Source organism: Cavia porcellus, unplaced genomic scaffold (assembly GCF_034190915.1).
Source record: "Cavia porcellus strain 051 isolate PalLab524CR breed Dunkin Hartley unplaced genomic scaffold, mCavPor4.1 scaffold_29, whole genome shotgun sequence".
NCBI lineage: Eukaryota > Metazoa > Chordata > Mammalia > Rodentia > Caviidae > Cavia > Cavia porcellus.
Window position 1 is genome coordinate 2977295 of NW_026947512.1, and position 13651 is coordinate 2990945.

The following is a 13651-nucleotide window of genomic DNA, read 5'->3' on the forward strand; positions in this document are numbered from 1 at the left end:
CCGCTCGGCTCCTCCGCCTCGGCCTGCCTCCGCCTCCAGAGCTCGACTCCGCCCCTTTCCTGCAGAGGCTCTGCGCCTGCGCACTGTGCTTCTCCCCCCGCGCCCTCCGGGGAGAGCGGAGGAGGCGTCCGGGGGCTGGAGACGCGCGCAAACCTGAGGAGGAAGAAGTGCGGCGAGCGCGCAGGCCCAGAACCGTCCGAGCAGCGGCTGCGGGCGACGCCCCAGAGCGGAAGAGGGAAGTGAACTGGACACCGGGCCGCGGGTTCGGACCGGGCTGGGCTTGTGAGGTAGAACAGCGCTGAGAGGAGGCCTTCGCCGCCCGCCGCGATCCGGGATGTCGAAGAACACGGTGTCGTCGGCCCGCTTCCGGAAGGTGGACGTAGATGAGTACGATGAGAACAAGTTCGTGGACGAGGAGGACGGGGGCGACGGCCAGGCCGGGCCCGACGAGGGCGAGGTGGACTCCTGTCTGAGGCAATATCCTTGCCTGGCCGGTGCGAAGCCTCCAGGTCTGCGGGGCCGCGTCCCTCCTGGGGCGGCGTCCAGCGGACCCTGCGGTCCGGCTGGAACCTGGCTCCCGGGTCCTCATTCTGGGAGGGCAGGGGCTTGCCTGGGTCCCCTGGGACCCCGAGGTGCCCCCTGGTCAACTTGTGCACGCCCGGGACCCTCGGGTTGCGTGGCCGTGCAGCCCCGGGAGGGGCCCTGCCGACCGCGCCCTCGAGGCGCGGGGCGAGGTCTGAGCTGGCCGAAGACTGCTGCAGGCGCCTAAGTTTTCTCTCCGAACTCAAGTCGCTCACTAGGATCACATCTGCACTAGAAATTTCAGATTGGGGCTGAGCAGGCCTTTTTCTTGAGTGATTTTTGTTTTTCGGTTGGTGCTTTTGGTTTGGGCAGCGATAGGATAGCTTATTCCTTAGCAGTAGAGATGGAGCGGTTCGCAAATTGAGACTTCCACTGTCAACCCCTGGGCTGTTGGATGTTTTTGTTGTAGTTTTGGTTTTGAGGGCGTTTTTTGTAAGAGAAAGGGATCAGAGCAAATACAGGTTTCATATAATTTGTTAGCCAGACGAAGGGAGTAAATACAAAACTGCAAAACTCCCGGTACGGAAGCTTGGAGCCTTTTACCTAAGAAAAGGACAATAGAAAAAGACAAGGATGTGGAGAATCTCTGAAAATATTTAAAATAAATTCCAATGAGTAAAACAGGCGATGAGTCGGTGATATAAAGCAGAATAATTTTTGTGATCCTGAAATTGTTTCCATTTTCGTTAAAACATGGCTGTTAGTTCCTGGTTTCTGGTTTTGCATATTTGAATATTTATAACTTGAACTAGCACTTGCATCAGATCTTTTTTAGAACAATGTGAATGTTGCAAAAATCACATCTGTGATTTTAGAAAGTCTCAGTAGCTCTTTACACGTTTCTAATTGTCCTTGGGTATATTCATGAAGACAGCTCGTGTCCTATTATAATGAAGAAATATATGAGCAACTATATATCGCTGTTCAGTGTCCTGCAGGCTCCCACCTTCAAAATTATCTTCTTATAAAAGGTTTATAAATACAGCATTAAATGTGTATCAGGGTACAGTATAGGCTTTCTTTGATTGCCACGGCTTTCAAAATAAGTTGGTAATGTTTTGTATTCTTTAATACTTACTCACTAGTTTAGGTCAAAAAAAAAAAAAAAAACCAAACAGCCAATATACAGAAAGCATGTTTTTTTAGAAAGCTAGATAGCCTTGAAAATAGCATATTATCAACCATAGCATTTTTTTCTTCAGAAACCAAGTGGTGAACATGAGTCTTTCTAAAAGTAATCTTTGTGATACTTGATGCTTTGTGAAACTAACATAATTTTTGATAGCTCCTGAATGGTATGCTCTGTCCCTATCTGTTTGTTAATCGATTCCTCTTAAAGTAAAAAGGTATTGTTTCTTCTTACCCTTGTTATGACTAGGAGAGGCAGGCACAGTATGGGACAGCACAGATGGAGGGACACGTGAACTTTGGTTTACCTTTTAGGGGAATGACTGTACATTCTGACAGTCTGATTGGCTTCCGTTTCTCATGCCTGCTCACTGAGAGAAGCTAAATTTACTAGGTATGGCCTAACCCAGTTTGAATAACCTTTATGAAGTAGGAAAGAATATCTAAGAAAAATAAACTGCCACCTAAGGAGCATATGAATTATTACACTTCCTGCAAAACCACTTTGTCAATTACTGAAAGTTTGCTAATGTGTATCATTTAGATTGCTGGAGTAACCTCTTGCCATTTTCTCCTAGCATTTCTGGCTGTTTCATTTTGGGATCTAATAATTTTGATACATATTTTAGGGTTTCTTTAATACCAGGATAGATTTTGTTTGCATATGTTTCACTTGAAAATGAAAGATGATCAAGGTTTTCATTTCCCAACTAGAATGAAAAGTGAAATCCTCTGTGCTTTATTTTTTAAATAGTATTATATTATATTCTCTTTTAATTTCAGTACAATAGTTTACCTTTGATTGTCATATTGGAAACCAACACATCGACTTTCCAATATTAAGCATAGTGACCATGGTAATTTTGTTTCTTATACATAGTCTTAAAAATCCATGCTTTCCCAGGAGCCGCCCTTTGCTGTTATTCCCTTAACCTCTACCACAGGAAACATGACAGCTGCCCTCCAGGCTGCTCTGAAAAACCCCCCTATCAACACCAAGAGTCAGGCAGTGAAGGTGAGTCATAGACTTCTGCTCACATCTTATAGTTCTTACACAAGTCTTCTGAAATCTCTCAAAAATCAGCAATTATTTTTAACTGTTTGCTGTCTTTGGCTCAGAAGAGTGTATAGTGTGCTTTGATAGGTAAAAATTTCATATGAAAATAGCACTATAGGGGCTGGGGATTTAGCTCAGCAGCATAAGCGCCTGCCTTGCAAGCGCATGGTCGTGAGTTCGATCCCTGGTACCTGTAAAAAAATAAAATAAAAAAGAAAATAGCACTGTAAGGAGCTACGGTACTGGTGCATCATAGACGCAATGAATTCAAGTGATAGAGAAATAATGTCTGCGTGTTCTCAGAGGCCACTCAGGCTGAATTTAAGCAAAGTCTTAAAGAATAAATAAAACTTACACCAAAATAAACAGGTTCTGCTTGCTTCCTACAGGTTTTTTAACTATACAATATTAAACATTTTACTATACAAAGCTCAGATATGAGGGGATAAAACAGTGATCATAATACCAGAGGTAGAAGTTGCTGTTTGATGTTGTTATATCCTTATGAGTTTTTCTGTGTTTTTGTTTTCATAAAAATAGAATTTTATAACCTGCTTTTTCAATATACCAATTTATGTAAACTTTTCTTAACAGTAAGATTATTTCTATAGCATTTTAAATGTGTATACACCAGTATGCTGAAGTTTACACATAACTGATCTCCGGTAGTCACATAATTTAAATAGACTTTTTTCCTGTGGGTACAATACTGAAATGAACAGTTTCAGGTAAATTTTTAGTTACAGACGTTCTTTGTTTAACTGCTGAGTTCCATTCTTCTGACTAGGTGGTTATATGAATTGGTTACTAAATTAGGAATTGTATATAGTATGTATATTGCAATATCCAGAACAAGGAAATGGACAAAGGAAACTCCTGATGACTTTGCTTTTATTTTCATAACGCATGTGCAGTATAATGTATAACAACATAAAACAACAGTACTGTACTATATACAATACAATTAGTACAATATTGTAAAACAAGGTATATTGTACAAAAAAAGACATTGAGGCTCTCTCAACAAGATGTAGTACAAAACAGTACCCCCCCAAAAAAAATGTGTCTTAAATATGAAGAGTTTTTAATCTGATGGGTCATTAAATTGGGAATATCTATTTCCTTTCAGGAAATTCCTAGAAATGAAACACTGTCAAGAAAATATACCTTTTTAAAGGCTTTTTGATATATTAATTATTGCTAAATTGCCATTAAAATGTACCTTTTTAAAGGCTTTTTTTGATATATTAATTATTGCTAAATTGCTGTTAAGGAAAGTTGTGTAACTAAAGTTCCCTGCAACTATCTTTCACTAATTCTTACATGGACCTATTTACTGAATCACATTGTTTAAAATGAAGCCTAAAGAATCAGCCTTGCTATTAGTGGCTATTTGTACAGTTCGGGGCCTCAAGAATCTCTGTAATTGAATAATAGTAAATAAGTAAATATATAATAATGAAGCAACAAATTTTGTAAAGGAGAAAAATTCTTTGGTTTTTAAAAGTTAGGAACATCATGAATATTTCAGTTTTACCACCTTCTGCTCTTACGTGGGTGGTTTTTGTCACAGCTAGTGGGTGGGAGGTTTTAACTCTGGATGCAAAGATATTTTTCTAAATCAAGTAATTGCATAGTCTTTAAACCAAAGATAACAGTAGGTGATAGAAACAGTCTGTAAAATCTGGAGCAGGAGGAATGTGGATGATACTACTTTGTGTCAAATAAAAGGAAAAGCAAATTATTGAAACTATGGATTGGGCTAGGGATTTAGCTCAGGGGCTGGGGATTTAGCTCAGCGGCATAAACGCCTGCCTGCAAGCAGGCAGTCGTGAGTTCGATCCCTGGTACCGATAAAAACGAAAAAGACAAAAAAAAAAAAAAAAAAAAAAAAAAGAAACTATGGATTAAGTATGCCCTTTGCTTGATTGAATGGATGAGAAAATAACTTAGCTTTTGGAGCAGACTTTTTAAAGAAAAAAAGACAAGTGAACATCACTATATCTATCATTATGAAGCTTAACACTTAATAAATCATCTTAAAATTTTTAAAAAGTTTTAAGAAAAAAATATTTTTGAGAGCTAGAGATTTGGCTCAGTGGCATAAGTGCCTGCCTGGCAAGCACTGGGTCATGAGTTCAATCCCCAGTACCAAAAAGAAAAAGAAAAGAAAATATGTTTTTGAAGAATAGGTCAAGGGGCCAGGGATTTAGCTCGGTGGAGTAAGCACCTGCCTGGCAGGCACAAGGTTGCAAGTTCAATCCCTAGTACCAAAAAAAAAAAAAAAAAAAAAAATAGATCAAGGTATAACTGCAAATCAGTTTTCTTATTTTGTTAGGATTTTAAGACCAAGAAGTAAAATTTAAATGTTTTAGTAAATTGTCAAAGTATCTTATCTGCTAGTAAATCTCATCTCTGTCTTCAGCTATGTCCCCTTTTCCAACCTCTTTTTGCTAGCATGCTACCCCAAACCAGCCAGTCTTATTGCAGTTACTTCCTAGTTGGTCTCCCTGCCTTGTCCCTGTACCCCTGCAGCTTATTCTCTACATAAATGCTTAACTGAGCTTGTTAAAATGAGTCAGATTATGTTACTACTTTAAAAACCCTTCGTTGTCTTCATTTCTCTCAAACTACTTATAAAAAATAAGTATTATTTAAAGTAATTAGCAGCGTATTGTGGCGCACACCTCTGTAATCCTAGCATCAGAGAGGCTGAGGCAGGAAAGCCACCATGAGATCCAGGACAGTCTGGCCTACATAGTAAGCGCAAGACCAGCCTTAACTATACACTGAGACCCTGTCTCAAAAAAACAACCACCACCAAAATATTTTAAATAAGTCAGTGGCCTGCAGGCCTTACATGGTCTGCCTTCCCATGACCTCTCTGACTTCCTCTTGCTGCTCGCCTGTGGCTCAGCTCTACCCACATTGAATCTGTGGAACACACTGAACTTGTACCAGCAGCACATGTTCCTCTGTCTGAAACACTTCCTGTATCTCCACGGTTTCCTTTTTCACATCCTTCAGCTTTCTACTCAAAGTCACCACAGGGATGCCTCTAAAATTAGTCTTTTGCATGCACGTACCTAAATGCTTTATTATCTTTTTCCCCCAGGATCGGGCAGGCAGCATTGTCCTGAAGGTGCTCATCTCTTTTAAAGCTAATGATATTGAAAAGGCTGTTCAATCTCTGGACAAGAGTGGTGTGGATCTCCTAATGAAGTACATTTATAAAGGCTTTGAGAGCCCCTCTGACAATAGCAGTGCTATGTTACTACAATGGCATGAAAAGGTAAGTTATTAATTTAATTTAAGTCTATATAACTAGTTCCTTTATAGTAGAAAATAACAGTGCCTCCTTCACCTAATCACACTGACTTAATTATACATCTTTATTATTATAGATAAAAATGCATGACAATGAAAGAATTAGTGCCTACCAGCCTCTTAGGAGATCCTGATTTACATATGTATTTATTCACATTTATTTAGCATATATACATTTATTCATTGAATTAAATGAAAACTTTGCAGAAGAAAATAAAGAATGAAAAATCAATGATAAAAAGGTAACAACGACCTGAGATAAACAGATAATTTGTAGTACATATAAGAAAGACTGTTAGACAAAAAGAAGATGATCAGGGAGAGAAAAGGCAACAGGGGTAATGGGAGAATGGAACTATTTCCTCTTATATGAAATAATCTAGAATAGGTGAATTCAGAGAGATAGAAAGTCATAGAGGTTACCAGAAAATGGGGAAAGCAGGGACCAGGGAGTTACTAACTAGACACACAGCTTCTCTTGGGGGTGATGAAAGTTTCGATAATAGATTATAGTGATGACTGTGCAACATTATGAATGTAAGTAATGCCATTCAGTTTTCCACTTAGAGATGATTAAAAGTGGAAAATTTGTTTTAATCAGGAAAAATCAGCATTCTTAGGTTCATTTTTCCATTTTTATGTATTTTATTTTTCATCATAAGCAAATGCTGGCTCATCACCCATTAAAAAGAAAAAGGAATGTTGAGCTGGTAAGATCATTTTTCATACCCCACTCTTACTGGTAAAAATATATAAGTAATAACATTTAAATAGGACCATGAGGTAAAGAGTGTGTTCTCAGATATTCTTAGAATTCTCAAAACTCAGCTTTTTGAAAACCATTGATTATTGTAAGTTTATATATATGAAAACATGTATAAGATAAAAATTTTGTAAACTCTTTTTAAAAAAAAAAAAAAAAAGATAAAAATAGTGCCAGGGAGAGCCGGGCATGGTGGCTCACGCCTATAATCGCAGCACTCGGGAAGCTGAGGCAGGAAGATCTTTGTGAGTTCGAGACCAGCCTGGGCTACAAAGTGAGCTAAAGACCAGCCTGAACTGCATAGAGAGACCCTGTCTCAAAAAAAAAAAAAAAAAAAATGCTGGGGGTTTAGCTCAGCAACTCAAGCATTTGCCTGGTGTGAAGTCAAGAGTTCGATCCCCAGTACCAAAATATATATATATATATATAAAAATAAGTAGGAGTTGGGGGTAACACTGGTTCAGTGGTAGAATACTTGCTTAGGATGCGTGAGGGTTTATCCCTGGCACTAGGGGAAAAAGAAAGAAGCCAGGCACAGTGGTCATGCCTGTAATGCCAGCTGCTCAGAAGCTAAGGAGGAAGGATCACTTGCGCCCACAAGTTTAAGACCAGGCTGGGCAACTGGAAGATCCCATCTCAAAAGAGAAAAACAGAAAAATAGGTAGTAAAACGTACTTAGCCTCAGGTAAATAATTATCCCTCATACATTATCAAAAACCTAATGTTTACGGATAAAGTAGTCATTCCTCAGTCTTCCCAGTATAATTCCCATCTATGCCTTTTGTCTCATTATAATTATGAGTAATTTCCCTGTTCAGTCTAAAACATACCAACTTGAACATATCCTCTTATTCATGCTTTCTCTTTGTCAGGCACTATACTCTTCATTTACTTTTCACTTAATTCACAGAACAACTCTACAAAGTTTATAAACTGGTGAAACGCCAGCTTTGAAACCCAAGAAGTCTAGTCCACCCCAGAGCCAGGATCACAGTGAACATTCATTGAGAACTTTCATAGTCTTAAGTACTCTTCCAAAGGCTTTATAATATTAACTCACTTAATCCTCATAAAAATACTAAGAGGAAAAACTGCTGTTACTCGTCTTTTATACATGAGGATTCTAGAGGCATGTGCTAAGTCATTTCTTCCTAACGTCAGTCACCATTGTTTGCCAATTGTGTCTCCTAAATATGTCTCAGATCCATCCACTGAGTGCATCTCTAATGCACCAGTTGGTAGCATCTTTCAGTCTGTCGCTATAGCCTCCTGATTTCCCACCTGCCAGTTTTGCCTCCCTCCAATCTATTCTTCACCCAGCCACTAGAATAATCTCTTTAAAATCTAAATGTGGCCTTGTCAGTCACCTGCAAAATCAAGTTCAAGTATCCAAGTCTAGCATCTTCCATGTTATTCTTCCCTTAGTGCCTCTCTTTTCCTGATTGTACTTTGTCACATCTGCATACATTTGCTCATGCTTTATGGTGTCAGACTTAACACATGCCTCCAGTTTCCTCCTCTATAAGAGAAGATGAATAGCACGTTTCTCGTCGTCATCGGTTTAATGTATCATTTTTCCCAGGAGGCTTTACCTAAAACATTCCTGTCTAGGGTCCAGATTGGGTATATTGCCCCTTCCCTGTGCTTTTGTAGCACCCTTATGCTTAATTCTTACCATATTAGACATATTTAAAACTTTGTTTATATGACTGTCTCCTTCCAGTATATCCGAAGCTGCCATATTTCTTCAGTTTTTCCTAGCATCTAACTCAGTGGTACTCAGCATTTTTGAACAGAAGCAAATCAGAGCTTCCAATTCCTAATACTTAATCATAACCTTCAGCTTTTCAAATTAGAATTATAGTTAAAGTTTGTAAGTTCTTAGCTCTTTAGTAGTGTCTTCTTCCTACTGGGAGGAAAAAAATTTAATTCTAAATAATCTAAATTTAGCTGAGAATAGTTTATCCATGTTCGCTTTGGCAGCACATTTACTAAAATAGGAATGGTTAATCCCATTTTAATTTCTTCTTAACTGGGAAGAATAAGAAATGCAGAACATCCTACCATTGTTTATGAGCACATGTTTTAGGCAAGAACAAGCACAAAAATACTATTTAGAAACATAATGGATAAAGTAACCTTTCCTTACAGTTGTATACTGTATCTGACCATGAAGGTGAGGGCATTGAAAGTTTTGATTTTTATTTTATCTGTAGTGCTAAGAACAGTGCCTGGTGCATAATGAGTTCTCAAAGAGTATTTTCTGAATTACTGAATTCACACTCTGGCTAATACACATTCCTTAAGAAGAGTCTTTTACTTAGGTAATATGAGACTTGAGCTTTTTATTTTGGTTTATGTTTAGGCACTTGCTGCTGGAGGAGTAGGATCCATCGTTCGTGTCTTGACTGCAAGGAAAACCGTGTAGTCCGGCAGGAACTGGCTACCGGTCACGCAAGTGGGAATCAATGGTACAAAGACCAAAACAACCAAATGCCACCGCTGCCCCATGGGCAGCATCTGTTTCTCTCAGCTTTGCCTTCTTGCTTCCTTTTCATATCTGTAAAGAAGAAAATCACTTATCAGTTTTTTTCTTTAATGAAAATTGGGATAATGTAGAGGAAATTTTATTTCAACAAGAGGATTTTACCTTCTCATAATCATTTCAATGATGTGTATACCAGTCTGTATATAGTATAATTTACATTCAACTTTAATTGTGCAATTTTTAACTCCTATTGGCTGGTTTTTATGTTTTATATTATTTTAATTAATACTGAGAGATTTGACCAGAATTTGAAGGCCAGTTTCCTAACTCATTACTAGTCGGGAAATGATCTTTATTAAAAAAAAAAAAAAAAGAAGAAGAAGAAGAAATATAAGAAACTGGCAGCTATTTACATTGCAAAACTGGACCATACTTCCCTTATTTAAGCAAAATGTGTTTTCAGAGTAAGTGGTAGATGAACACTACTACTAAACTCTAGCTTTATTTTTGTTTGCCTCCAGATTACCTATGCTATGAGTTTTAAGTATGCTACTACTTTTTAGCATCCAGTTATCATGGCCTCTCAATTTCTTTGTGGTCACCCAGGGTCCAGAGCAAGGAATCTTGCTCTATACAAATATATCTATAAAATATTAGAGCCTGTTGGCAGAAACATGAGACTTTTCTTCCCATAATATGGGTCTGTTTGGGAAAATTATTCTATATCAGAAAGGATGAATAAACTATTCTGTAATTCTAATTCTGGGCAGCCTTTGAATGAAATACTATTTTCTTTAGAAATACAGTAGCTGCCTTATATGGTATATGACAAGTATTTAATATACCATTTGATATGCCCTATAAATGTCTTCAGTATTCTTCAGGTTAATTGGGGTCTCAAAGGATTTGGTTCAGATCCAAACAAATAGAGTCTGTGTTTCAGCTCAGTGTTTTTTAAAAAAGAAATGCCACATAGCAAAACATTGTTTACTTTGTTGGACAAACCAAATTGGTCCTCAAAAATGACCGGTGCTTGTAAAAAGTTGTTAGTATTCAGTCGTTCCAGAATAAACTACCTGAATGCATATGACCAAGAGGGAAATCAGCTTGTCTAGTATTTACATTGGATACCAGTTTTATAATCACTGACTTATGTGAAAACTGGTGTAGAAATTCTATAAACTCTTTGCTGTTTTTGATACCTGCTTTTTTGTTTTGTTTTGTTTTGTTTTGTAAAAATGTTAAACTTCAGAAAATAAAATGTCAGTGTTGAATAATTTATTTTTCTTTGAGTGTATGGTTAATTTAAAAGAAGAGATTTCCTGGTTGCAGCTGCCATATATTGTATCCTGGCAGAGTTTATAAAATTACTTCATACAGACATGAGGAAGTAGAGGAGTCATTACATAGATGCCAGAGCACTGAGTTCTTTGGAGTAAATCCATAGCCCTCTGGATGCCAGCAGAATTCCTGTAGCATCACTGCCCAAAGACTTGGACTCAGATGTGCAGGTTGGCCTCGCAGGTACACTCATTCCCAGTTTCTAAACTCTCAAACCACGAGCCTATTTCTTACACAGCACTATCTACTCAGAGCAACCTACACTGAGGCAAAAACTGACAGATACAGAAGTCAGAGGATTGAGAGAGGTGCCGTGACAGTTAGAAGTGTTTGTTCTCAACAGCACATGGAGCATAGCTTTTTTTCACTGAGTTTTTTACCTGCACTTTGATGATATTTTAATCTATTAAAAATATCAGGTAAAGAACAAGTTATAAGAGAAAGCCACAAACTCATACCCTAGGCCTCAGTCACTTTTCTTCTAGTATATTTATGGGTCTTTACGCTGACCCTCATTTTTAATGGGTCTCCCGTTTTCTGTGTTTTGATAGATACTTAACAAACTACTATTTTAATTCATCTTGTAATTCCATTGGGCAAGAACCAAAGCTCAAAAAAATAAATAAATAAATTAAATGTACCAATAAAGTCTGATTAAAAAAAAAAGAACCAAAGCTACAGTTTTATATCTTTGGCCTACCTGGAGATTATTGGTCATAACTATAATTTACTAAATTTACAGATAACTTTACCAAAGGGGAAAAAAAAAGAAACCAAACCACATAAAAGGCACCAAAATGACTGGAGCTAGGAAGATATACCCAATTTAAAAACCAGTGCTCTGAGCATTTTAGAAAGAGGTGTTCTAAAACAAGGCTTTTTGTCCATGATCCTACCACAAACCTCTCTCCCACTCTGTGTCTTCCTCAGCTCCACATTTCTGAATGACTGTGGGAAAACCCTGGTGTCTAAATGTTCTGTGGACCAGTGAAGACACAAGGAGCCTGGGAAGCCCACAGGTGGCCAACATGGCATTTGCCTCTAGGTGGTGCTGCTTTACCATGCTGATCCACCACAAGCCCCAGGGAACACAACTCATGTTGGCATTTTTTTTGGCTTTATCATTTATGTTTCTTGGATCGTTAAGGGTAATATATGTTATCTCTGTTTATATCTCATTTCCCTTTGAAACATACCTAAAGTCCGTGTGAAATGAAACAACTCGTTTAGCACACAGCTTCTGAGTTTCACAGTCCAGCCTTCGAAGAATTGTGTTTCCAGCCAAGCATTTGAGCACAGCCTCTGGCTCTTACTGCTAGACACTAGCTCCCCTGAATTCACTATAGCTGTATCTTTCCCCGAAAATCCTTTGGCATAGGTAGCTCTCAACAGGTATCTAACTGCATAATTTTTAAACCAAATCACGCAAGATTATATCAAGTTACACACAATATTCCTGGATACCAGAATAGAACAACATAACAAGCACAAAGTGACCATGATACAAAGTAATTCTCACAAAGCTCAAATATCCTAGACCAATTAAGATTAGTCATGTCAGTGTGGACATTTAAGCAAAGAACTTGTCAGACAAGTAAAAACCAGAGTCACCATAAGTAAAAGGTTTGGACTGCTGGAAATAAAAAAAAAAAAAAAAAAACGGTGAAAAAGGACAGAATTGCAGTTCACATCTGGCTGACAGTGACTCCAGGGAAATTGACATGATACAGCTTTTATTATTCTGTGGCGCTTTCTGAGATTAGACATTATTCCAATACCTTTTATTTCCCTTAAAGATAAAATTAAAATAATGTCCATGAGCTTATATCACCTTGATTCAGATTTTTCTAATCATGTCAACCTTCAGGGTGATGAATGTCATAAATGGGCAATACCAATAAATATGCTTTCTTTTGTTCATCCTAAAACCAAGTCAAGAAGCAACTTTTTTTTTCTTTTTTGATGCTGGAAACCAAACTCAGGACCTTGCACTTGCCAGGTTGGCACTTGCTTCACTGAGCTGTATTCCCAGCCTCAAGAATCAGCCCTTAAGAGTTTCTTCAATTTGATGACTGAGATAAATGTCAGTACCTTCACTGACCAAAGATTTTATAATTTCATTCCTTCGTTTTCAAATAAGGAACTTGCTCATGGTTTAGTATTCAAAAGGTTTTTTAAAATTTACGATAGTAATTCTCCCACTGTTAATTGTCACTTTGACAACTAATATCTAAAAGATCAACTAACGTCAGGTTCCTGAGTATCCTTCCTGATGTAGTGTGTGCATTTACATGTAAACCTCTGTACATTCTTTTCAGTTTCATAACTACTAACATAGAACCCATAATGCTCTATCCCTTGCTTGCTTTTTTTTTGTCTTTTTCCTTTTTATCGATACCGGGGATCGAACTCACGACTGCCTGCTTGCAAGGCAGGCGCTTATGCCACTGAGCTAAATCCCCAACCCCCCACCCCTTGCTTTTTTATTAACTATGTTTGGTGATAATTCTCTATCAGTATACAAAGAACCTCTTTCATCCTATTTTTCTTCTATGGTTGCATAAACCTCTATTAGCAAATGTGCCTAACCACTTACTCATTTCCCTGTTGATTTAGGTGGTTTCTGATACTTTGCAATTACCCCAGTGCTACAGTGAGTAATATTACACACAAATCATTTTACAAAGTTTCAAGCCTATTTAAAGGGAAATTCCTAAAAGTGGAATTTCAGATCAGAATGTTTAATATTTTGAGGTATTACTAAACTGCCTTCCTTAGAAAAGTCTTGTCAACTACACTTTCTCTACCAATGAAGCAGGATATTGTTTTCCTGCCCCATTGCCTACCCTGTGTGCTTGCCATCAAACAATCTTTGCTAATAAGTTTTAAAACTTCTAAAAAGTTTATGAGAATCAATAATATAATGCACGATGAAATGAACAGCTGCTTTGAAGAAACAGACACT

General features: G+C 38.0%; 1 protein-coding gene across 1 annotated transcript; it reads left to right on the forward strand.

The window, feature by feature from the left end:
- The first annotated feature begins 124 nt into the window (after positions 1 to 124).
- Positions 125 to 10626, forward strand: Arpc5 (actin related protein 2/3 complex subunit 5). Its single transcript, XM_003474752.5, has 4 exons — positions 125 to 477; positions 2653 to 2725; positions 5883 to 6059; positions 9223 to 10626. Exons 1-4 carry the CDS (start codon positions 335 to 337, stop codon positions 9283 to 9285), a joined length of 456 nt encoding a protein of 151 aa, XP_003474800.1. The 5' UTR covers positions 125 to 334; the 3' UTR covers positions 9286 to 10626.
- Positions 10627 to 13651: the final 3025 nt, after the last annotated feature.

Excerpts from the sequence above, each read along its gene's own strand:
- Arpc5 (XM_003474752.5), top strand. The coding sequence starts at position 335 with ATGTCGAAGAACACGGTGTCGTCGGCCCGCTTCCGGAAGGTGGACGTA. Across the intron at positions 2,726-5,882 it reads CCAAGAGTCAGGCAGTGAAG|GATCGGGCAGGCAGCATTGT; the intron begins GTGAGTCATAGA and ends TTTTTCCCCCAG. Across the intron at positions 6,060-9,222 it reads TACTACAATGGCATGAAAAG|GCACTTGCTGCTGGAGGAGT; the intron begins GTAAGTTATTAA and ends GTTTATGTTTAG.